The sequence below is a fragment of the Balaenoptera borealis genome, assembly GCF_965194805.1.
Source record: "Balaenoptera borealis genome assembly, chromosome: 1".
Lineage (NCBI taxonomy): Eukaryota > Metazoa > Chordata > Mammalia > Artiodactyla > Balaenopteridae > Balaenoptera > Balaenoptera borealis.
The window spans coordinates 1,220,159-1,244,628 of NC_138860.1; the positions used below are offsets into that span (position 1 = coordinate 1,220,159).

Below are 24,470 nucleotides of genomic sequence, written 5' to 3' on the forward strand. Positions count from 1 at the left end.
AGACCAGAGGTGCCGCAGGAGTTTGCAGATTCCTGGGGTTCTACAGGGAGCGGCAGAAGGTGCCTGGAAAATCGGGCCGACAGGGTTGGGGATGGAGGCAGAGGCGGGGTAGGTGAATTTTTTTTCTGACCTTTGATTGTGCAAACGATTCACCCTCCCGTCTCAACGTCTCCAAATCCAGAGCCCCCTTCAGCCTGGCTCAGCCCATACAGGAACCCTCCTCTGCTGCCCCAGGAGAACTAGATTTCCCACAAGTAACACGGGAGCATCTTCGCTCGGACGTCTTACTACTGCAGCATCATCTTCAGTGCAAAGGCCCGCCAGGTCTGGCCCCAGAGCTTCTGCTCACAATTTCATCCGCCTGGGACGCTCCAGGCGTCGGCACGGCTACTCCCGCCCTTCCCTCAGGCCTCTGCCCAAATAACCCCTCTTCAGGAGGCCCCCTCTGACCCGCTGGGCGCTGTTCCCTTGCCCTGTGTGGTCGATTGGAGGTGGCCCCGAGTCTCATCATCTTGCAGCATAAGTGAATCACATCATCACGTCGCGCACCTTAAACTTACACAACGTCGTATGGTGGATTACAGCTCAATCAAGCTGCCCGGAAAAGTGGCCCGAGTCCCCTGCTGCCTCGCCCTCCCAGCTCCCGGAGACTCGGCAGTGCCCAGCGGCACAGGGTGCAAGTGACATGGGGCCGCCCCGTCCTGAGTCACAGGAGCCCTCACAGCCTCTGCGTCCTCTGCGAGGGCCCTCACCACGTGTGAGAGCCCGGCTGGCCTCCCGCGGGACGAGGGCCGCGTGGAGAGGGCGGGTGGCCGGCACCAAGGCCCCACGCGCCCTGGCTGAGCCCCAGCGGAAGGCAGCTTTGTGACGGGCCCGCGGGACAGATCAGCAGAAGAGCGGCCAGCACACAGGTTCACGAGAAATCACAAATGTTGTTTTAAACCGCTAAGCTTTAAGGTGATTGTTATGCGGCAATAACAACGAGATGCCCTGCTTTCTTTTTCCTCATGGAACATGTTGACATCTGACAGATATCTGTTTATTTTCTTCCCAACAAACTGGAATGAAAGTTCCTTGAAAATAGAAACTTTGCTGTTTTCTAATTGAAACCCCACAAGGGTCCTGGCACAGAGCAGCCGCTCAACAAACACTGTTGTCTGAGTAAGTGAGTCAGTGAAAGGTCTAGACAAGTTGATTAATGAGAAACATTAATGGGCTCTTACAGGAATCTGGAGTATTTGCGGGGACAGCCTTAAGATGCCGAGGTTGATGTCAAGAGGCACCAGACAGTCCTGAGCGGTACCCTCAGGGTTGCCCGGGGCCAGAGAGCCTGGGACAGGTCCCCTGGGACCTCGCCGTCGTTGAGCCCTTACATACTTCATTGGACTCATGTCCAGCAGCCAAATCGAGTGGTTCCAGCCCTCCTCGGTAGTTTCTGGTCAGGAATTTTACCAGGAACGGCCTGACAGACAGTGGGGAAAGACATGTGGTACAAGGCATGTGAACTAAAAGGCTATTTTTGTAGAAAAATGTGGGAGAATAAAAATGGTGCAAATGTCAAAAAGAATTCTGCAAACCACATGCCAAAGAGGTAGCCTGATTTTTTCCAACTGGATATCTACACAGATTCAAGGGTAACTGCCACGCCTTGCTTCATCCGGGCCGCATAGATGTCACCTCTATGTCACCTCTGGTCTAACGGCCCAGGAACGTCCCCGCAACCCTCTCTGCCCCCGAGGAATTCAGTTCAGGGCAACAGGGGTTTGTTGCTGGCCCCAAACACACAGAGAATCCGGCTGGGTGGAGCGGGAGGTGCAGAGACGGATGGGAGACACCCCGTCTGGGCGGCGGGATGAGCGGCTGTGCAGGATGTGGCGGGTCCCACGAACCCGACACCAGGGCCTGTGGAGATGGAGATGCACGTGGCTGAGAGACAGGGCTCCACGGGGATGCGGCCCCTGGACCAGGTGCAGGCAGCAGGAGGGACATCAGGGCAGAGAGCATGGTCTGCAGGAGGCGAGGGGTGGCCTTCGGGGCAGAACAAGCAACGCGGTTCGGTTGAGCAAAGGGCACTGTTTCCAGGTGAGGCCGGGGCGGGGGCCGGCGCGCTCTCCGGCCTGAGCCCCTGCTCCAGGTCGCCCCTGGGACAACCTCTCCGGCACCAAGCATCCACCCAAACGACCTCTTGTCCCGCAGCTGCCTCGCCGGGAGCTGCCCCCATTACACCCTTGTTACAGTCGAGCGAAGTGAGCACAGGAATCAAAGAAGGTTCCTGACCACACCCAGCCGTTAACTGGCCAAGGCGGAGAGCGCCGTGTCCCCGTAAACCCACCCTCTTCTCCCTCCGCAGCCACGCTGCCCGTGCCACAGCCCCTAGCCCCGTCGGCCACGTAAATGTATGACACGTGAGTAAAATTAAAAGTTCAGCTACACCGGCCACACTTCAGCCGCTTGGTCACGACGTGTGGCTGGTGGCCGAGGTGTCAGAAGCACAGACGGAACCTTCCCAACATCACAGAAGTGCAGTCCTCTGTAAGAGGGGGCGCAGCCAGGTGCGGGCATCTTCCCGGCTCCCTGCAGCCGGCGTGGCCACGGGACTGGTCCTCCCCTCCGAAGGCGGGCAGCAGTGACGCCTGCCGCCTCGAGAGCAGGGTCTACAAAGCAGCCAGACTGCCCCCTCCACGGCCTCGTCACCCTTCTGCCAGCTGGACGCCCAGCACAATGAGGCCCTGCGGATGGCAGGACCCCAAGAAGCCGGATCCCTGCGTCACCACATGGAGGAGGGCCACCTGCCGAGGAAAAGCGCCTCCTGGGGCTACTACGTGATCCAGAAATAAACTCCGATTATGTTTGAGCTATGGTTCATGCTTTGGTCTATTGGGGACAGCAATTTAGATCTCATTCCACTGACCTGGCATCACACCCGGCCTTGAACCTGAGTCTGAAGCCCCCACTCAGCTACTACACACCTGCCAGAAAGACGCTTCTAAAATGCAAAGCTGATGCTGTCATCCTTCTGAACGCTCAGAAAAGGCTTCTCACGACTCACAGAACAGCGTTCGGGTGCCTTCCTGGGCTCCGACGCCTTGAGCGATCTTTCAGCTCCACCTGCCGTCTCACCCCCTCCTGTGTTTAGCTGTGGCTCTTCTGCCCTCAGCCCGACGCGCTCTCCCCACATCCTCAGCTGTCAAAGCCCTAGACATCCTTTGAATCCAACCCAGTCCCTGCAGTCAGAACGACTTACTCACTCTTCCAGAACTTTCCTGGTGTTTTCTCCAGAAACACGGTCAGGGTGAGATGGGTAATAACGTTGGTGGTGGCGACCATAACGATGATGATAATAATAGTAATTACTGTGTAACAGTCATGGTTCTAGGTGACTTCCTATTGTAATTCATCTCATTCCCACGCCAGCCCTTTGAGGCAGGTACTGTTATCACCTCCATTCTGCAGGAGATCAACTGAGGCACAGAGGGAGACCATCCCTGAACCACAGTTCTAGGAAAGGAATCGCCAGGGTTGTAGCCCTAGCTGTTGGCGTCCAGAACGGGGTGGTCCGGGTACACACTGTCTCCCACGTGAGACGGGAAGCCTGTTGGCACCAGGAAGCAAATGGATTCCCTTGTGGATTTCCCCAAGCCCAGGCACCGGCCACGTGCATCAATGTCTGCTGTCAGGGTGATGGTCTGAGCCCCCTGCGGCTGGCCACGTGGGGCTGCGTCTCGGCCCTCGGGTGAGGCTCTGACCTGCAGGCTCCTGGGGACGGCAGGGAAGGCCTCCCCTGGCATGAGTCTTGATTCTTCCGTCGCAGGTGATTTACGATGCCCTAAACTTCAGCTGGAAAACTCATCCGTGGCTGCAGAGTCTATTATATTTAATAACCCAGAGTCAGCCAGAAGCCCAGGAAGAGGGAAGTGTTCTGTCTGCAGCTGGGGAGGGCTGAGGTTAAAGAAGACCCGTTCCCAGCTCCAGCCAGAACTCGCTCTAGAAGCGCAGCTGTCTGTGGCTAATCCTCCCCGTCGTCTGCTCAGCCGTCCCAGCCACATCCAGCCAGGACCAATGGTGTCGTCGGCAAACGTAGCTAGGAAGGCGACCCCAGCCCCGTGATGCTCCAGGACCCGCAGCCCCGGTTTCTCCTTCCATCGGGCTGTGAGGAAACAGCCACTCCTGGGAACCCCGGGAGCCTCGCTGTGTATTCGGAGCACAGAGCTGGCAGGAGTTTACTGTCATCTTGTCCAGCCCCGTCTTTCTATTGATCAGGAAACTGAGGCTCGGAGAGAAGTGGTAGATCTCTGCCCGTCAGAGCCAGGCCCCGAAGCCAGTCCTGCTGGCTCCCGGGCCAACATGGGCTCTGTGCTACGCAGAGCGTGTCCCGCTGGGCTCCAGGTAGCAGGGCCAAGGGTGAGGTTTTGGGGAGACTGGGAGAGAGGGTGAGTGGAGGCGGAGTCAGGTTTCCCCGGACGCTCACCGGCAGGTGACTCCGAGCTGGAGGCTGGGGTCTTCTGTGAGTTTTCTGCTTTAGTGAGCGGAAGAGGTCTTGTCATCTGGGACCAGCAGCGCCACCCTGGACCAGTCACTGAACTTTGCTGTTTGCTTCCTCACCCGTAACTCAGGGACGCCCACTGCACAAGGCACTCTGTTTACCTGGTCCAGAGCCCGCACGGGAGGTGCTCACACAGTGCGATTCTCTCCCTCTTCCTTTTCCTGGACACGAGGCTCCAGAACAGACAGCGCACACACAAGTTGGTCTCTACTTTCCACAGCCATCAGGAAAGATTAATATCATTAATTGGGTTTCCACCTACACTTTCATTCTCAAGGCTAATGTTTGTGTTTATCACCAGATCACAGGTAAAAGCATGTGGAGGAATGTGGGGGCCCAGCTCCCACACGAAACACAAAACCCAGACACTCGGAGCCACGTTTACCTCCCAAGGCCGGTGGGGAAGGCGGCCAAGCGCGGTGAGCACCCTGCAAGTCCTGACTGCTGAGCCCGGGCCCCAGGTCTGACTGCACACACGCGGGGCAGACGTCCTGGTGAGCCAGGAGCCAACAGAACTTCATGACTAACAGCACTGCTGTACTGTCTAAACAGCCTGCCGACCAGGCCACCCATTAACTAATGCAGCAATTAGTAAAACTGTCCTCAGTTTCTTTGGAGAGACGGGCATGCCCTCCTTCCCCTTTCCTCCACCCACACCCTCTTCTTTGCCAGAAAGAAACCCCAGAATGTCCCTGATGCAGTAGCGTGGCTGATTTTAATGCAGCTGTTGGTTCTGACACTGAGACTATATGCTGCCTGCCCTCAGGAGGCGCCGGGGATCGGAGAAACCCAGACTGGGAGGGAGGTGAGCGGGAAAGTCCAACCCGCCCGGGGTCATCCCTGGGATCCCGGTGGCCAGGGCTCCGCCTCTGCCTCGATCCCCTTGCCCGGCCGCCGCTGTCGGGCTGCCCTGAGGATGAAGTTGCCGTCCTCATCCTGGGCTAGAGCATCCCCTTCGCTTCCTCCTTGGCCCCCACCCCATCCGCCTGACGACCACCTGTGTGTAACCTAAGTCACGCTCCACCTCCGGTCCTCCCGAGTTCTTTGGGTCGAGGTTTGTAGACATTTCACATTCTCACCACCCTCCCCAGAAAAGCCTGTCACTCTAAGATATGATACTCAGAGCAGGACCGGGTCCTGTAGAAGTGGGTGGGTCCCCATGGGCAGCACCGCCTCACCTGGACAATCTGGACGCTGGGCCCATCCATGCAGGACACCGGAAGGCTCTGAGGCGCTCCTGGTCACAGCAGAATGCAGCTGGCCTAAAGGCGGGGCCCCGAGGTCCGGGGCACAGGGCTTGTGGGAAGGGGACCTCGCGTCAGGCAGGGATGAGGGACCACCCCCGTGGGCATTTCTCCAAGTTAGAGAGCTTGGGGCACCTGGGCTACCTCCTGGGCTGTGGATATTTAAGTCTGGTTCGGCGAGAGCCCTGGGTACGGGTGACCAGAGCTGGGAAGAACCTTGTGGATGAGATGGTCCATCGCTCCCACAGCTCAGAGGGAGAAGCTGAAGCTCAGAGAGATGGATTTTCCAGGGGCCACAAGCCCATTCGTCTGTTCAACAAATACCTGCCCAGCGCCCTCCCTGCGCCCGGAGCCGTGCCAGGCGCTGCAAGTACAAGAATGGACAGAGCGGGGGACAGACCATGGATGACGTCGATCAACGAATAACGAAGACTATCAGATTGTGGAGAAAACTAAACAGGAAAAGGAGAATGCCGGGAAGAAGTTGCAAAATGGTGGTGGAGGAGGACCTCACTAGAGAGGTGACATCTGAGCAAAGTCTTGCAGGAGGCAGATCATTGTGGAAGGAACATTCTAGACACAGGAGGCAGCCAGGGCAGGGGTTGGGAGGCGGGACATACTGGCGTTTGCAAGCGCGCACTGTGGTGGAGCCGAGCCAGGCAAGGGTGAGGCCAGTGGGAGCAGGGGCTTGTCACCCGAGGCCAGAGTCGGACGGGGAGACACTGAGCGTTTGGACAGAAGAGCAATTGGATCGGATTTGTGTTTCAAGTCCCTGTGGCTGTCGCGTGGGTCGCAGACTGCAGAGTGACAAGGATGAGACCATGGCAACAACCAGGGGACAGACTCGGGCGGCCTGGGGACGGGGGCGGGCGTCAAGCGCTCAGACCGTCACTGTGAGCTGAAGACGCAGCTCGGATGCGGGACGTGACAGGAGAGCAGTTGCATCACGCAAGGTCCAGCAAAGCTGCCTCCGCAGAGCTGGGGAGACTTCCGGTGGGGGGGCTCCGTGGGGGGCTCTGCTGGCATGTCGGTCAGCATCCAAGTGAGCACGTCAGGAAGGCCTGCGGGCGTTAAGTCTGGAGTCCAGGAGCGATGACCTCCGTGCTGGCGGCATCGGCAGATCAATGGGACGGGAGAAGGTGGGGCCCGCGGAGGACGCAGAGGGAGAGGAGCCGAGCCTTGGGGTCGCCGGGGTCAGGAGTTAGGGTGCTGGGGGCAGACACGCTGGAATTAGTGGTAAGTTAAGAGGCGCTCAGGACTCCCGGCCTAGAGCCCCGTAGTCTCTGTGATGAGGGCTACGTCTTTCTTGCTCATAAATGTTCCCCCGGAGCCCACAGTGGAGGCCTGGCACATACTGGACACCCAGTAATATTCACGGAACCAGTGAACTAAAGAAACAGAAGGAGGAGGGTGGTGATCCTCGATTCCTGCCGGTGCCTCCTGCCCACGGGCCCTGGGGGCCAGACCTCAACTTCCTAGTTTCCTCTCCGCGGCGTCCACCCGGGAACCTGCTGCCCAGAGGTTCCGGGCCCTCCATCCGCATTGCACACCAGCTGGCCCGGGGGCTGGGGAAGCAGGACGCTCAGAGCCAGCGGCGAGCAGTGATAAGCGCGCTGACCTTGCCTGCCCAGCGCGAGGCGGCGGGAGGGTCTGCCCTGGCGGGGACGACTGTAACAGCCGTTCTAGCTAGGACACAGAGCAGACCCAGCCGGAGCTCAGTTTTCTGCCTGTCAGAAGTCATTAGTGGTTCTGCGGGAAAAGCCAGAAAAAAGAGTTTTATATGGAATGATAAATTCTTCTATAAGCCACAAACCCCCACTAATTTGCAGTTAATAAACCCACAAACGTAAGATGATTAAAAACTGGCGAGGAAAGGGTTCCTCAACTCCTACAAGGTTGGCCTCAAGCGGCCGCGGGCCTGACAGGCTGACGTCGGGCCAGAGGCGGGAAACCCTGGGCACCGGCCAGCGGGCAGCTGGAGCGGATTGACCTGCAGCCCCAAACAGACATGTCCAAGTCCTGACCCCGGGAATCTATGAACGTGACCTCGTTTGGAAAAAGGGTCTTTGCAGATATAATTAAGTTGAGGATCTTCTCAAGATGGTTGGTTTACTGGGGTGGGCCGCGGAGCCAGTGGCAAGGTCCTTATAAGAAAAGGATGCTCGGAGAGGCCGTGTGAAGCAGAGGCGGAGACCGGAGGGGGCACTGACCAGCCCAGGGACACCAGGGACCTCAGCAGCTGCCAGACGGTAAGAGGGGCACCGGGCAGGTTCCACCACAGACGCTCAGAAGGAACCAACCCCTCCCACACCCTGACTCTGGCCTCCCGGCCTCCAGAGTTACGGGAGAGTACATTTCTGTTTTTTGTTTTTTTTTTAAAGCCACAAAGTCTGTGCTAATCTGTGATGGCAGCCGCAGGAAACTAACGCAGTGGCTGTGCCCTGGCTGACCGGGAATCCCCGTCCACCCTACAGAGGAGGTGCTCACAGCTCGGGCCACCGTGAGAGGACAGCCGCGGACAACACTCTCCCTGCTGCCTTCTGACACAGCGCTGTGGGAAAGAAGGGAGTGAGGGAGACAGGGAGGAAGGAAAAGAACATTCATTAATTAAGGGGGAGGAAAGGCACACTGCTGTCTGTCCATCATTAAATGGGACGACAGGCTGGAGAAGCCAACATAAATTAAGCACCCACAGGGTTCCAGGGCTGTGAATTTCACTACACGAGTCGTAAAATATCTCCCCCGTTTTCCACGTGCGGAAACTGAGGCTCCTGAGAGCTCAGGTGACTTGCACGTGTCACACGCCTGTAGCAGAGCCAGGGTCTGAATCCAGGTCCACCAACTCAAGCCCAGTCCCTGGAAGGACCTCCGTGGAAAGCCGCCTGGTTGTCCATTCCTGGCCTAAAGCTGACCGTCGGGCCCAGGACTGGGAGGTGGCGGGATGCTTTCAGGACCCAGTCAAAGCTGGTTTAGAGCAGAATCTGTTGGCCTGGGTGGTTTCATTGAGGCGGAGACAGAGGGACACATTGCAGCCTTGGCTGCTGGTGAAGTAAAAATGTTCTGCAGAAGCAGATCCCTGGGGCGTCTGCACCAGAGGAGGTTTTACACGGAATGTGCAGTTTTGGATCATAAGGCAGAATCTTCTAATCTCCGTCCTGCCCTGCAGTCCTCCCAGACCTCTGCTGGATGCTGGTCCTGATCTAGAGAGGGAGCTATAGCCCGGAGGTTTCTGTTCCTGCCGGGGCCCCAGGCTCCCCTCTGAAGGGGGGAGGTCCAGCCAGCCCGGGGGCTCAGTCAGTCTGATGCGTTTAATGAGGTTATAAGGCGGCCCAGAAGCCATCACCCAGGCCCGAGGGAGGTAAGGCGCTGTTGTCCCCAGACCCCTCCTAGCCCAGCCCCTCTGTTCTAGCTGAGTCGCAAACACCAAATCCCCAGATCTGGGGGGCTGGTGCGGGGCGGTGCTCAGGTTGTAATTATGTCTGTTGGGCCTTTTCTTTTTTGCACAATTTTATTCGTAACTGCAGCTGGGTCTTCCAGGACCATCCGTGACAGTTCTGAATAGCAGCCCGTGGTCGCCAAGCGTGATTTCCAAACACTGACCTCAGGGCCTGGCGCGCCTGGTTTGGATCCCTGAGACCTCCCCGGAGAAACTTCCCAGGGTCGCTCTGGGTCACGCTTTCTCTCATTTCTCAGCCCAGGTACCGGGAAGTTCCATAACTGGTCTGAGTTCACAGGAGCTGGCACTAAATGGAGCGATGTATCAGGAGGCCAGAGGCTCGGGTTCCACCATCACTTACAAACTGTAGAAACTTGGGCATCTCACCCCAAATCTCTGGATTTGGTCTGATCTGGAAAGTGGAGGAAACAGCACTTGGCAGGCAGGGCGCTGGCCCACCTCTGATTCCGAATTTCCCGCAGGGGCCGGGCATCCTCATTGTGGGAGCAGAAAGGAGGTGTGGGTACAGGATAGGGTCTGTCCTGTCTGCCTCCAGCTGGGCTTTCCTGCAGGGTCTGGACTGGCGAGGGCCGCGTGGGGGGAATGGCAGCCGCGTTCCCACAAGCCCCTCCCAGCGTGATCAGACTTCCTGAGCGCGCAGGAGGCCTGCACCCACCCACCCACCACCGGGAGCCTGCGTGCTTTGTGCTGCTCAGCGGGAGGGCGGGACGGCAGCCCCGGCCCCGCCCCTGCCCCTGCCCTGATCGCCTGGGTGTGCAGGCCGTTGGGGAGTAAAGGAGCGCCTCAGGGCGCATGTTTACCTCGGTTACCCCCGTGCAGACGAGGGGTGAAGCCTCCTGCTCTGGCTGACCCGCTGGCACGTGCAGCACCGGGGCTGGGACCCAGGCAGCCTAGCCTTCAGAGCACAGGTCACAACAGAAGCCGCGTGGCCACGGGTGTCCCCATGCTATGCTGGGGCCCCGCGGGACTCTGTGTGTGTGTGTGTGTGTGTGTGTGCCTGCACCTGGCCCCTCCTCCCCAGGTGGAAGGGTCAGGCCACAGACGGAGCCAAACCACAGCTCAGGCAGGAGGGTTTGATGAGAAGGGTCTAAGTGCAGAGATGCCGCCCCAGGGAGACTTGCCCTTCCAGAGAGACGCGCACACAAAAGCTCCAGGGTAGCCGCGGGGCTGTAGAGCAGGCCAATTACGCAACAATTCAAGGTTTGACTACCTCTCCTTCCCCCTTTCATTCTCCCAGCCACTCCCCCCTCTAATCTGGCTGCCCCTCCGGCCCCCCCAGCGAGCTCTGGGCGATGGAGGATAAGAATGCACTCTCCCCCTTTTTACTGGGAGATCAAAAGTTGGAAGAAGAACTCAGCCCTCAGGGGTGGGGCGGGAGGGTGCTGAGATCAAGGCCCCGGAGGAGGAGGGGGTGGGGCGCGGCTGGTCCCCATGGGGTGCCACCTCCGTCAGAGCTCTGCACAGGGCTCTCCTTTAATCCAGCGTCACCGAGGGTGGGGAATTGCAGATTGGGTCCCATGGCTGGGAGACTGGGTGTTACTGCCCCCGGGTGGCTGAGGCCGGGCTGCAGGCTTTGCCCCCGCGGTGCAGGTCTCTCAGCCTTGGCCTTCCCGTCTGTAAAGTGGACGCAGGCCCTGGGCTTTGTGCACTGAGCCAAGCACTGCCGCGGATGAAAGGAATGGGCGCCAGCGGCACCGGCTCTGAAGCTCAGCCAGTGCCAGCCGAGCCCAACGCCCTGCGCTGCCACCCAGGGCTCGCAGAGAAAGAATCAAGCAGCGCGCCCCGACCGTGAAAAAACAGCGCTCTCGGCTTTTTAGAGGTGCCAACCCACGCCCAGCATGTGCCCCCTCCCCAGCTGACTTCCCGGCAGAGCTAACAGCCCCACCCGGCCCCCGGCAGCCGCACTGGCCTCCCTGCTGCTCTCTGGGCGCCAGGCAGCTCCAAACCTGCCCCAGCACTCCGTATCCCCCAGGGAGGGCGGCTGCGGCCCAGGCCTCGAGGGGGTGCTGGCCACCCCTACATCCGGGGCCCCAGGCACCCCGCACACAGCAGGCTTGCACAGGTCACATGTGGCACAGAGACTGGGCACTGGCTGGGGCCTTCGGTGTGTTTTCTCAGTTAACTCCCCAGGTCTGCTCTGTCCCCACGGAGGGTAACTCCAGGGGGCCCCGCCAGCTCCCCAGACGTCCATTTCCCAGCATGTGACCGAGCGGCCTAGACTGTCCCGTTTCACTGTCCGGCCGCCCGTGACAGCTGGCGGGGGGGTTGGGGGGGCACGCAGCCCAAGCCACACGCAGTGGCAAGGAGATGCCCAGCTTTCCTGACCCCAGGCTGGGGCACCCCGGCCCGCCGGGCATCAGGTTGAAGGTGGAGAGGCTGGAAGAGCTGCGCCCCATCCAGAGAGCCCAGGACAGCCCCGAGCTCTGGTCCCCGCCTCCTGTCCGCTTCCCTCTGTGGCCACAAAGGCAGACAGCCCAGGCCCCCGGCGCAGAGGCCCCAGCCCAGGCCTCCTCCTCAGGTCACAGCTTGTCTCCCACATTTTCTCCTCTGCTGCTTCAGATGCCTGAAAACCCCTGCCCTCAGGAATGACACTTCGTGTGTTGGGGGGCGGCGAGAGGACCAGCACCGTGAGTCGGGGGCTCACCCTTGCTGGCCTGGGCTCCTGCTCCGCCCCGTGCCCTCCCAGGCCTGCAGCCGGCGGCTAAGGTGCAGCCCCGCCCCCTCCCGTGGGCCGGCTGTGGGCTCCAGGGGGGTGCATCCAGCCCGCTCTGAGGGGGCCGCGGGACCGCAGAGGAGGTGCTGAGGGCTTGGGTGCCTTCTGACCGCAGCTGAATTCCAGGACGATGATGGGTAAATAATGTGGCTTTTCCAGAGTCCACAGCTTGGGCGCTGAACCGGCGCCTCCGGCCAGGCTTTCCGCGAGTTAGAGCAGCCGGAGACCCTCCCTCCCAGCAGCCGCTCTCCCATGGTGGCGGGGGGGGGCTAGGGGGTCACTGCTGCCAAGCCAGCCCCGCCCCAACCCAAGCCTTCCACTTCCAGGCTCAATATCCTCATTCTCCTCGCAGGTCCGTTTCTGTCTAAAATCTCATTGTTTTGGTCTCTCTGCGGGCAGTGCCACCCTGAACTCCCGGGGGCACAGCCCACACCCTGGAGGAGGAGGGAACCCCCTGGGAGCAACACTCCAGAGAAAGGCCACGTCCCAGCAGCCCAGTCCTGCCGCTTCCCCCTGCCACCCCACGCCAGGACTCCCAGCACTCACAGAGTCTCCAGGTTGTGCAGCCCCTCGAAGCTGTGGGTCCCCAGGTGCTGGATGTGGTTGTTATGGAGATGCCTGTGCGGGAGGAGAGCCAGGTCAGGACAGGGGCTCACAGCATCGGGCTGGGGCGGGGAGGCAGATGCGCTTGCGGCGGAGGCATGGACAGTGACCCCAGCGGGTCAGCCTGTGTCTCCAGGGACAAACTGACGGGCCAAGACGGACGTCGGAAGCCACAGTCTCCAAGGCTGGTGGCCAGGGGCTACGCCGTTCAGACTCCCTATCGCAGGAAAAAACCAGAGGCGCTCCCCAGGCCGAGGCGAAGCAGGCTCCCGCCAGGCTCCCGCCAGGCTCCCGCCAGGCTCCCGCCAGGCTCGAGGGGAGAGGCCCGACGTCGGGGCCCCAGCTGGGGCTTCTCCTACAGGACCCAGCTGCCTGGGTCAGTGGCCAGACGCACTTGTGGGAGCCGGCAGCAAACCACTGCAGACAGCGTGTCACTACAGGTGAGCTTTCTGTTACAGCCGGCGTGAGCTGTGGGCCAGCCTGGAGATGGAGACGGGTGAGGCCAGGGGCGCCAAGGAAGGCTTCTTGGAGGCAGTGGCCCCGCGCGCAGGACCACAAGGTCGGGGACGCGGGCACGCCAGGGTAGGGCGCGCCATGTGGAGGCGATGTGAGGACAGAGGCGGCCAGGGGAGGGGGTGAGGGCTTGACCGGAGCACATGTGGGGAGAGAGGCCCGAGGTCAGTCTGGGGGACTTCCAAGGTCAAGAGCGAGTTGAAAGTAAGTGAATGTTCTTCTCCCAATTCCTAGTGAGATGAGCAAAAATAGCAGAGACAGGACCCCTGCCCCACCCCAAATACTACGAGTAGCAGCAGAGCAAGGGCAGAGACACAACGTAAATAAACAGCAAAGACTATGGCCAAGGAAACGTTCTGGACTCCTCATCAGAATCTGAACTGGTGAGAAAACAAGATCCTGAGAATTCTCCCTGCAGTCCCCAAATCTGAAGAGAAGTGGCTGTGGATGTCCTTTTCCCTCCCCATTGCTGGCTTCCCAGGGAAGAGAGGAAGGGAAAGTAAAATGAAGGCTCCAGGCTCCTCATGCATTGAGGAAACGACTTGAAGCCCAAGGGAATTCCTGTGTGAAGGGAGCGAACTCCTGCATTTACCACAATCTGACTCTGCGAGGGACCAGCCCTACCTGCACCAGCGCACTTGGGTACCCACAGGCAGGTGGACCCTCATTTACCCACCGCTCTGGCCCACAAACTACAGCCTTGGGGGAGAGCTGAGGGGGCCAAGGTGATGCAGCTGTCCCAGCAGAAGCCAGAAAGAGAAATCACATGGCAATTGTGCAAACATACAACAGGAAGAGCAGAAGAGAGATGCCCAGGCCAGGTGAAGTCCCAAGCCTAGAAGAAAACGTAACAGATGAACGAGCAGCAAGACATTTATCACAGCTGCCTTCTGCTGCAAAACAACCTAGTAAAACATTTCAAAGACCGCATTTTTAAGTGAAGGAAAAAATGACATTGTAGACTAAGGAAATGAATTGAGGACCAAAAATACATCAGTAAAAAACCAGTCAGTGGGGCTTCCCTGGTGGCGCAGTGGTTAAGAATCCGCCTGCCAATGCAGGGGCCATGGGTGGGCTCAACGACCGGATCCCAACTGGTTCCCAGATCCCTGGTCCAGGAAGATCCCACATGCCGTGGAGCAATGAAGCCCATGCGCCACAACTACTGAGCCTGCGCCCTAGAGCCCACGAGCCAAAACTACTGAGCCCGTGCGCCACAACTACTGAGCCCACGTGCCACAACTACTGAAGCCCACGTGCCTAGAGCCTGTGCTCTGCAACAAGAGAAGCCACCGCAATGAGAAGCCCGCGCACTGCAACGAAGAGTAGCCCCCGCTCGCCTCAACTAGAAAAAGCCCGCGCCCAGCAACAAAGACCCAATGCAGCCAAAAATAAATAAATAAAATAATAATAATAATAAAAAGCTAGTCAATAAGTTTGAGACAAGGAACAGTATAGACACTGCTGGCAGTGGAATGGGTGTCAGAGAAAAAGCCTGAGCTAAACTGGTGAGCTGGGCTGCATGAGAGCGAAAGGCTAAAACAGCTAGAAACTAATCGATGTGAGTCAACACTGGGCTATTGATGTCTCTGAGGGCCAGGATCCAAAAATGAGACAAAAGACGTATTCAAAATGTAACACAAAAGAAAACTCTCTACAATAAAGAATGAAATCCGCAGGTCAAAAGCATACGTTGTTTCAGGAAAATTGGATGCAGAAAATTCCACACTGTGTCATATTCTAGTGAAGCTATTAAAGTTCAAGGATTAAAAGACATCTTCAGGAAGGAAAAGGAAATCACGTACACGGGGAAGAAATCAGACTGGGCTCCAAGACGTTCAGATGGAAAGGCAACAGGCAGACCCCATCCTACATGGTGGGTAGGGCCGGGGGTCTTGAGAGAAGGGGGTCCTTCCCCACCTGCTCCATGCCCAGGAGGCAGACAGACCCACCGCAGGGGCTTGGATTTGATAGAGAGAACACAGCCCTGGCTTCTGGGAACGAGCCCCTCCCCTCCATGCTTCCTCCGCTGTCACCAAACCCCACTTTCCCGCACCTCCTGCGGAAGCTCATCTCCGTCCCCACCCCGTCCCCCAGCCCCGCCAGCGCCTCTGGTCCACAGCATCTTGCAGCCCAGGCGTCCAGACGACGACTCGGTCACCCCAGGCGTCCCGAGCCCCTTCTGCAGGCCAGTCTGTTGGGGCTGACGGTCCAGAGGAAGAGATGAGACCCCACACAGGGCAGCACCCTGTCCAGTTCAGCGCCCCTTGCTCCCCTCAGGGCCGCGCAAAGCAGCCTGACCAAGGCCCAGGGTTCGGGTTGAAACGAAGCCCCTCTCCACCGGCTGGTTGCCTCACGCCTCCGGCCAGACCCCCGTCCGCCCACCTTCTTCCCCTGCCTCTGCGCTTTCCTGCAGCTCAGCCCTCGGTCCTGGACGGCTTTCTCCAGCCCGCTCTGCCCTGCAAGGTCACCGGCCACGGCAGCCTCTCTCCCCCGTCCCAGGGCCGGAGGAGTTGAAGGGCAGGGGCAATGCTTCTGGGCCTTCTCCTCTCTCAGCATCGTGGGCCCCTGGGCCCCTCTCCTCCTGTGCCCGGTGGCCCCCCGGCCCCTCCTGGATCCACGGTAGCCGAACTCCCCCACTCGCGCCCCCGACCTTGGCCTCCCACCCTGTGAAAACCTCAAGTCGGATGGATTCTTCCTTCACAACGTCCCTCAGGGCCATGCCTCTGTCTCCTCCCTAAGCTGGACTTTGCCTCCTAGATCCAGTCTCCCCTGTTCCCGCCCATCCTTCAAACCATACTCCCAACCCCCTTCTCGCCTCCAGCCTCCCCTGCCCCGCGAAGGCCACAGCCAGACTCCTGCTCTGACTCTGAGTCCCCAGACTCATCTGCCCGGCCTTCTCTCTGGCCAGACTGGCGTGCTCGCCTCAGCCAACACCCTGACGCCCCCATGTCTTTGCTGACACCTGCTTGGAGCCCCTGCTCCTCACCTGTCTACTCTAAGCCAACTTTCCGGCCCAGGACGGCCCCCAGGCCAACAGGCCCCCCGCCCCGTTCCCTCCTCCAGCTGCTTCGGCCGCCCTGAGCCCCTGAGACGAGCCTGACTCAGCGTCCGGTCCCCTCGGCCTGAGTTAAGCGACAGCGCTGCCGTCCTTCCCGCCAGCATCCTGCTACTGGGACTGGCCCGCCAGCCTCTGAGGCAGCGGCCGGCTCTCCACCCCCGGACTCCGCAGGGCCTCCACGGGGCTCCGTACACCCTCCGCTGCTCACTTGTCGGGGGCCCATAGTGAGGCCCGCATTTTCCCAGTAGTCTTGTCTCTCAGAGACCTGACGCCGTTTATCCCCAGGGAACATCACGATGTCACAGGGCATCACCAAAGCTGGAATCAGCCGCCCCATTCTGCTTAGCCGCTGTCAGTACCCCCTACTGGCGCTCAGAAGGAGGACCGTGTGGCCGTGCTGACAGAGGATGTGGTTCAGGAGGATGTTGGTCCCGCCTCTCCAGTCTCCCAGGACAGAGAATCAGACAAACTCATGCCTGCTTCTTCATCTCTCAAACGGAACCAAGCCTCATCCACTCCCTGGTTTGGAAAATCATACCAGATTTCCAAGAGCAGGGGAGGCCTTATGTCCCCACAGCAATTAGGATGTAACCCAAAGCAATTACACGTGACCTCCAAGCCCTTGGCGATTACCCTGTGAACTCTGCACCCCGAAGTTCCGGGGTGGGGAGGTGGGGGGGCGAGGACAGAGTTACCCCCGGGCTCCAGCTCCTGCCAGGGATGCTCTCTCCCAGGGAAGTACCTGACGGGGCTCTGCTGTCCAATTACAGCGCTGGCTTCTCTCTCCTTCTCCAGGCCTGGGGATGAGGTGAGTTTATCCCACCCCTGTGCCAAAGCACAAGACTGCATCCACCCATTGCCCGATTGTCCAATATGGTGGAAATCATTCAGGAGATTCTTGGCATGCGTTCCCATTAGTGCGGTATAGTTGCAATATTTGCACATAATAGCAGAGGGAATCGCTGCTTAATTCCTCTCTTCCAGCCCCTCAGAGCACTTCTTATGTCGCCTGGCCTCACAACAGCCCCACGGGGTCAACAGGAGATGGTCATCCTCACGTTACAAGGGGAACCGCAGGCCAGAGGTTCGGAAACCTCAGGGACACAGCCAGGAGGAAGCCGTCCAGGGTGGACACGCCGCCGTCCGGGTGGGGGAGGGGTAGCACTCACAGCACCACGAGGCTGGACAGGTTCCGGAAGGCGTGGTCGGGGATGTGGCCTATGCGGTTCAGGGCCAGGGTCACAGCCTGCAGGGCGCGGAGATTGCCGAGGGCCCTGACGGGGATCTCGGAGAGCGCGTTGTCGTCCAGCCACAGGTGGCGGAGGGAGGACAGCCCCTCGAAGCTCCTGTCCGGGACCAGGGAGATGAGGTTGGCATCGAGGCGCCTGGTGGAGAGAGGGGAGGGTCAGTGCTGTGCCAGTGCAGCCTCCGAGGTGCCTGGGAATAAGGGGCCCCGGGGCTCGCCTCGGCTCCAAGCCGCAGCTTTTGGCCCTTTACGCCCTGCATTCCCGTCGGTGACCCGAGGCTGCACCCACAGCCCGGTTGCGGACAACACTGCCCCCCGCCACGGTCAAGCCCCTCATCTGCGCCGCGGCTCCCCTGCTCTGCGGACGCTGTCCTCCCAGCCCCGTCCGCTCTGAGGCCGGATAACAGAGATGTCTCCCCATGGACACGGGGGACAGCCCCTCCCTGGACGCGGCCAAAGGAAACGCCTCCTCAAAACCACCGGCCGCTCCCGACTGCTCGGCCCTGGAGACCCTGCTCCCCGGCTCAAGGGCCCGGGGGTGGGACGGGGCTCCCTGCTTGGCTGCTGGCCTATGGGAGGCTCCTGGATGTCAGAACAGGCAGACGGCTGGCGGGCGGTCCGGGCTGCCCACAGCCACAGGGCCCACGGTGGCAGAGGACTTCTGACGTGAGGTCTAGGCACCCTCGGCAGCCAGCAGGACCAGGAGGCAGCCCGTGCCAGCTCTTCACAGCTGTGCCCAAGCCACGATGTCCTTGACCAACGTGCCTCCTGGTCCAGGGCTCGGGCTGAAACCCCATCACCCCATGCAGCTGGTCCCACAGGGACGAGACAAGCTGGCCTGTGGCCGTGGATCTGCCCCTGGACTTTGCTGTCTTGAGGGGCTTTGCACTGAGGCCTGGTCCTGCGCACGGGCAGATGGCACCTATGTCATGGAAACGCCAGCCCTCAACCACACAGGCCCGAAGGCCCCGTCACGCTGACCCTAAGGAAGACTGGGCGGTGGCGGAGGTGCCTTTCTTCCATCCCAGCAGCACGAGCCCACGTGTCGACAGCCGGCAGTGCTCCTGTCTGTTCCCTGAGCCGTTTCACCCGTGTCCCTCCCACCCCCGGGAGAAACCCCCAGGCTCACCAGCAGGGGAGCTGTGAGTGAACAGGCAGACACCGGAGCCTTGCACGGGAGAGCAAGCCGACCAGGACAGGCCCCGAAAGCTGCAACTAGGAAAGACCTCCACCCACGTCAGACCTGACCTGACGGCCACAGGCCCTTCCGTGAGTGCCTGTCACTCGGTCACTGTCGTCAGACCCTCAATGGTCTGACTGTGCTGGTGACCTGGGGACCACAGGTGGGAACAGACTCCAAGAGCCTCGCCAGGATGGCCTGGTTCAGAAGGCCAGGATGGGGCCTGGAATCTGTTTCTAAAGAGTGCCCTAGATGTTTCTATGCATAGACAGTTTGGAAAGTGCTGGATAAGCATCGGCTACAAAGAGGACGGTGTCCCCGCCCTTCACAACTCAGTGGGAACGTCGGAAGATGGTTCCAGCGCAGTGTGATGGCTGGGGAGGCATTAGGAGTGGCCTCCAGGTGGAGGTGATGTTACGTGGAGACCTGGCCGACTAGGAGGAATCAGCCAGTGGAGGAGGAGGGGGGCGTGTGGGAAATAGAGCATCTGGAAGGGGACCCAAGCAGCCAGGCCCAGGCGGGGCTTCAGGAAGGGCAAGGGGAAGCTGGAGGGAGCAGGGCAGGTGCAGCCGTCGAGGCAGGCAGGGCTGGAGCTTGAGGGCCCTGCGAGCGATTCTGTGTTCTGTGTCAGGGAAACAGGAAACGGGGAGCCAGGGAGGGTGGTAAACAAAGAAGGACGTGGCCAGGTTTCTGGTGTTGAGAAGGTGCCAGCCTGGAGCTCCTCACTCCGCCCCATCCACCATCTCCCGCACCCTGCACTCACACACCGCCTCTCCACCCCATCGAGCAGGCTTGGCCACACCGGCTCCGTCATCGGCGCCCCCCCCTCCCCACCGCCTCTGGCCCCGGGCATCAGTGGTGCATCAGATCTTCCTCTGGCAATGTGGTCCACAGACCGTAAGCTCAGCACCACCGGGGAGCTGGTCGGAAAGGCAGAGTCTGAGGCCCCATCCCAGACTTTCTGGGTCAGCACCTGAATTCTAACCTCCCAGGTCACTGGTGGGGTCGTAAGCACATTAATGTCTCCCAAGCACCGAGCCAGGCCCTCCAGAGCTTCTGACGCTCTGGTCGGCGGCAGGGACAGCTGGACGGGAGAGGGAGCCTGAACGGGGAGCCAGACGTTTCGTCCTGTGGTCAGTGCTCGGCTGGCCCTGGGGCCTTGCTCTGGGGTTCAGTCACTCATCACTCCAGGCCCCGGGCTCCAGCACCCCCTCCTGGGTACGTCATCTCCCGCACCCTCCACGACACACCGTCCACAGACAGCGGTGTCCTCAAATAAACAGGGGAGCGACCCCCCAGCCTGGGGCTGGCCGAGCCGCCAGTGGCCGGAGGGGACCCGGACAGACCTTCCTAGCAGGCGTGGTCTTGCTCCGACACCCGTCCCACCATGGTGAGACTCTCACCCTCATCTCGCTCCCGTCCACAGAGACCCCAGCAGATGTCCGGAGGCTCCTCATGGTCCTGGGGAGACCCCCAGTGGGGCAGCACCTTGGTCCCAGCTTTCCCAGAGACCGTGGGCAGGTAGCTGAGCCCTGACTCCCACTTAGACCACATAGACCGCAGCCCCACAAATGGCCTTAAGGAAGGTAAGATTCAGACCAGGACAGTGGCGGGTGGGCATCATGAATGAGGGCCTCAGGCAGGGGGACACAGGGCCAGTGTGGATGCGAAGCGGGCACGGACTTCATACTCCCTTAGAAGGTCAAATCCATAAGCCCCCCTCTCCCCGTGGGACACGGGGGGTCCAGTGGGGCTGTAGCCTGGCTCTCGGCCGCTGCCTTTCCAGGGGGCCTGGGTCCCCGAGGCAGGGGTGCTCCCCCTCCAGTGACAACCATGACCCCGCAGTGTCATTGCTCCCACTTACGAGCCCTTGTCCTAGGCCAGGTCGGTACCAGGCGTGTGATCGGCGTCCTGGCAGCAATGCCACGAGGGGCTCTGAGCACGCGTTTCACAGAGGGACCAAGGTCGCTAGAGAGCTGGGGTTCCCGCCCAGGTGTCTGAGCCCAAATCCACGGGCCTCACCCCCTGCGACACTGGTCCTGGGGGCGTGAGGAGGGTGAGGACCTGAGCACCCGGGGAAGCGTCCCGCTGAAGGACAGAGAACAGAGGCGGGTAGCCGGACGCAAGCCGGGGCTGGGGCCAGGTAGGGGGACGGACTTCACTCGGTGAGCTCAGCGTCTGGGAGCTGCCTGTGTGCGCATACGTGTGAGCACACACGTGTGCCCTCACACACGCCTGTACCCGCTTTCACAGGTCCCCACGGCCCCGATTAGTCCTCCTGCTGCGTTGGGTGCAGCCCAGGGGCAGGAGGGCTGAGAAGGGCCACCTCTCCCTGGTCGGCCCTCCCATTCGCAGGGAAGGGCTGGGCTGGACCACAGAGAACACCCCGCCTCCATCCACAGCTCACAGGCTTCAGGCGCGGTAGGCGAGAGGCGGGGGGGAGCTGGGAGCGGAGGAAGTGTCTGCAGCACCTCCCACCCTGCCCCGATGCTTGGGGACAGGGACGTGCCCAAGGGGGAATCCAGCAAACTGGCAAGTGGAGGAGCTGGGACAGGTGTGGGCGAGGTCGGTCAGGCCTGCGCCTGCGTCTGGGCGGGCCTGGCACAGGTGGCCTCCGTGTGGGCCATGGACCCAGGGCAGCAGGGTTGGATTTCCCACACAGCAATCCATGTTGCCCACTTAAATGTGAATTTCGGGTAAATAACAAACCGTTTCTCGTATAAGTATCTGGGACAATGCCCAGTTAAATTTGAATTTCCAATAAACAGGAATAACTTTTTAGAATAAGCAGGTCCCGTGCAGTATCTGCACTTTATGTGGCAGCTCTCACCCCGGGGGGTCCTGTGAGCATGGACTTAGCCAGCAGGCAGATCGAGTCACAAATCCCTCCTTTAACCTGTTGGGCCGGCCTCCTCAGCTGTATACGTTGACGACCCGCCCATCCGAGACTACTTGGAGGCGAAATGCACACAAGACGCACAGCTCAGAGGCTGCCCCCAGCTGCCTCTCTAACAAGGAGGCCGTGCAGAGGGGCTGGGGAACCCCAGGGAGGAGTTCGGCACCTGGCAACCGCAGGCCCTCCTGTGGTTTCGGCTGTGAGGACAAACCCGCCTTTGAGGTGGGTCCCCAAGGCGCCCCGAGAGGAGTGGGGAGGGGGCAGAGAGGCAACGGAGCAGCACCGGCTTCCACTCCCCCTGCCCCTCTCCTGTGTGGGACGGCCCCCTGCCCCCAGGAACCTCTAGCCCCTGGGGACCCTCCTGCTGCCCCTGCCCAGCCCCTGGCAGGCTGGGTGTCTTCCAAGCAGCTCCCACCCCTCAGTCTGGGTTCCGGCTCCCGGGTCCCGTGCTCGAGGGTGGCCGGGGGCCCCTGCTCTGGGGAGGGGAGGCAAGGAGCTAGTCCAGCTCTCCGGCGGGGAGGAAGAGGGCAGTTACGCCACGGAGCCCTGGAGTAAAGCCAACAGCCCGAGCTCCCCCTCCTTCTCCCACGGGGGCTGGGCTCCGCTCCCTGGAGGCTGCTGGCTACACCAGGCAGGCCAGCAGGCACCTCACAGGCCGGTCCGGGCCTGCCTGGGCTCTGGGGAAGCTGCTGAGCCTCTCCAGAGCCAAACCACTCCCCGCGCTCCCCCAGGAGGCCAGGAGGGAGGGCTGGGCCCCTTCTCTCCAAGCCCCACAGGCGGTGGCCTGGTCCCACAGACAGAAGGGGAGGGAGGAGAGACCCCAACTGGGAGCAGGAGAGATGGAGGTGGGAGCTTGCTCACCGACAGTGACAGAGACCCGGAAGAGCAGGGGTGTAGACGCAGATCCTGTTCCCTGGGAGCTTGAAGGAGCCGCCCGCCCCACTCAGCTCACCAGAAGGGCCAGGAGCCCAGAGAAGGAGAGAGAAATGCCCAAAGCGGGTAAGCGGCAGGGCTGGACTCAAGCTTAGGGCTTCTTTCCACCAGCCTGGGTCCCTATAAGGACTGCACGTCTCTGAGCTGCAGGAGGCACATTCCTATCTGGAGACCAAGGACGCTTACAGCCCGCAGAGCACTAGATCGACCGAACAGACCCTCTCTGGAATTTCTTTCTCTAATCCTTCCTATGTCCTACCAGATCTTAGTCAAACTCAAGACAGAGGGACAGATTCGGGGCTCCGAGTGGACCATCAGCTGATCCACTTGTTGCCACCAGGTATCCATTCAAAAGGCATCAGGCGTGGTACCTGCTCCCTGAGCGCAGTCCCCAGGGAGGGTCCCCTGGTCTATTCTGCCCTAGTGGCTGCAGGGTCGCTCCAGCTCTGAGCCGCTCCACGTGGAGGACCAGCGGCTGTAGGACAGAGCCCTTAGGAGCAGAGGGGGACTGAGACCCCTGAGGCCCAGCGGGCCCAGCAGAGAGGATGAAAAAGACAGGTGAAAGAAGGTGAAAATAGAAAGAAAGCAGCCACTTTGGACCCGGTGACCCTGTGCACGAGGCAGCCATTGACACCAGGGGGACCGCCGGGAAGGTGAGGGCTCAGGGACAGACTGGCACCTGCTGAGCCGCAAGGACGTGCCTGGGCCTCCCGCAGGCACTGGGCCCCAGTCTCCCACGTCAACACCGCCGCCAGTGCCGGCCTCCAGCCTCCAGCCTCAGCGGGAGGGCATGGGGCTCCCGGGCGGCAGGCTTGGCGGAAGGGCTCGTCCACCTGGGCACCAAGCAGACACGACCAGCTGTCGCCCAGGTATCTCTACACACGGACACTCTCCCCGCTCCCTGGGAGACCGCAGCCTGCACGGCGCTGCCCCCCCCAGAAGGCCTCTGCGCTCTCCCAGGGCTCTAACAAAGCCACTACCGCAGCCCCCCAACCACCAGGCTCCCCAGATGCCCCTCATCACAGGAGTCTCAGTTCAGCCGGTAAGTATCAGTCCCTTACTCCTCGATTCCATCGGAGTGGATGAACTTCAATCCCGATGGACTGAGACATTCCATCCAGTGGAGTGGACGGAACCCGCTAAGCGCTCATCAGCGCCGACTGCTAGGCCAGCCCTGGGCTCGTCTCTGGGCTCCAACGTGAGCTGCACACAACCCCTGTCTGGAGAAGCTCTTAGACTATTTACTTTATTATTTAATGAAGCAACACAAAAACCTTAGCCAGCGTTTCCTTAGAGCTAGTCGTCACCAGGCGCGCTAGTATTTCACATACACTTGCATATTGAATCTCCACCCCAGCCCTGTGGAGTTGGAAGCTCGTACTTCTCACCTTGCCTGCAGGAAAGCGGGCTCGGAGGTGAAACCGTGCGTCTGACTCCAAAGTCTGTGGCTCCAAACCCACGGCCGGTACTTGGTCAAGTGAGCCTGTGGAAAACACTCTGCAGCTGGGACCCGCCCTCCGCCTGTGGGAAATCCAGTAAGGCCTCCCAGAGGAGGTGACATTTGAGCTGGTTCCCAGGGGAGGAGTTTTCTGACGGGCGAGGGGGCGGGCGCCTCTGGTCCCCTCTGAGACAGCACGTCTGATGCCGTTGCCCCCGGGGCACCTGCGGCTCTCGACCACCTGAAGGGAGGCTGGTGAGCCTGAGGAACGGAGCCTCTACGTTTATTTCATTTTAATTGACACACGTGCCTAGCGTTCTGTAGAGGCTTCAGGCAGCCAACCCCACCCCCGGGGCCCACAAGCCTTTCAGGACGATTAAAATTTTACCACTTGGACACTATTCTTTTTTTAAAGAATGGAAGTTGCCGATAGTGTTTTTAGAAATCTGGCAGACATTATTAGGTAGCCTTTTAATTTTAATGGAGATTATAGCTTTTTGAGAGAAACTTGTGGGAGTGGGACACAGACTTGGAATGCAGGGAGCTTTGGGCAGAAGGATGGGAAGGACGCCCAGTGTAGGTGGGAGGAAGGCCAAGGCCAGCTCTGGACCTTCGACCATTACCACGCTTTTCTCTGATCAGA

General features: G+C 60.3%; 2 protein-coding genes across 2 annotated transcripts in view; one reads left to right on the forward strand and one right to left on the reverse strand.

Annotated features, from left to right (window-relative positions):
* The window catches only part of LGR6 (leucine rich repeat containing G protein-coupled receptor 6), a 98,361-nt gene that overhangs the window by 20,706 nt on the left and 53,185 nt on the right, over positions 1-24,470 (reverse strand). The window contains exons 5-6 of the mRNA XM_082397385.1: positions 17,304-17,519; positions 12,504-12,575 (exon numbers count right to left, since the gene is read on the reverse strand). Of these exons, the coding sequence (XP_082253511.1) occupies positions 12,504-12,575; positions 17,304-17,519 (288 nt within the window). The remainder of the gene's footprint in view (positions 1-12,503; positions 12,576-17,303; positions 17,520-24,470) is intronic.
* On the forward strand, positions 12,586-17,195 carry LOC309631234 (uncharacterized protein). Its single transcript, XM_082397473.1, has 3 exons — positions 12,586-12,936; positions 13,019-13,119; positions 16,420-17,195. Exons 1-3 carry the CDS (start codon positions 12,659-12,661, stop codon positions 16,533-16,535), a joined length of 495 nt encoding a protein of 164 aa, XP_082253599.1. The 5' UTR covers positions 12,586-12,658; the 3' UTR covers positions 16,536-17,195.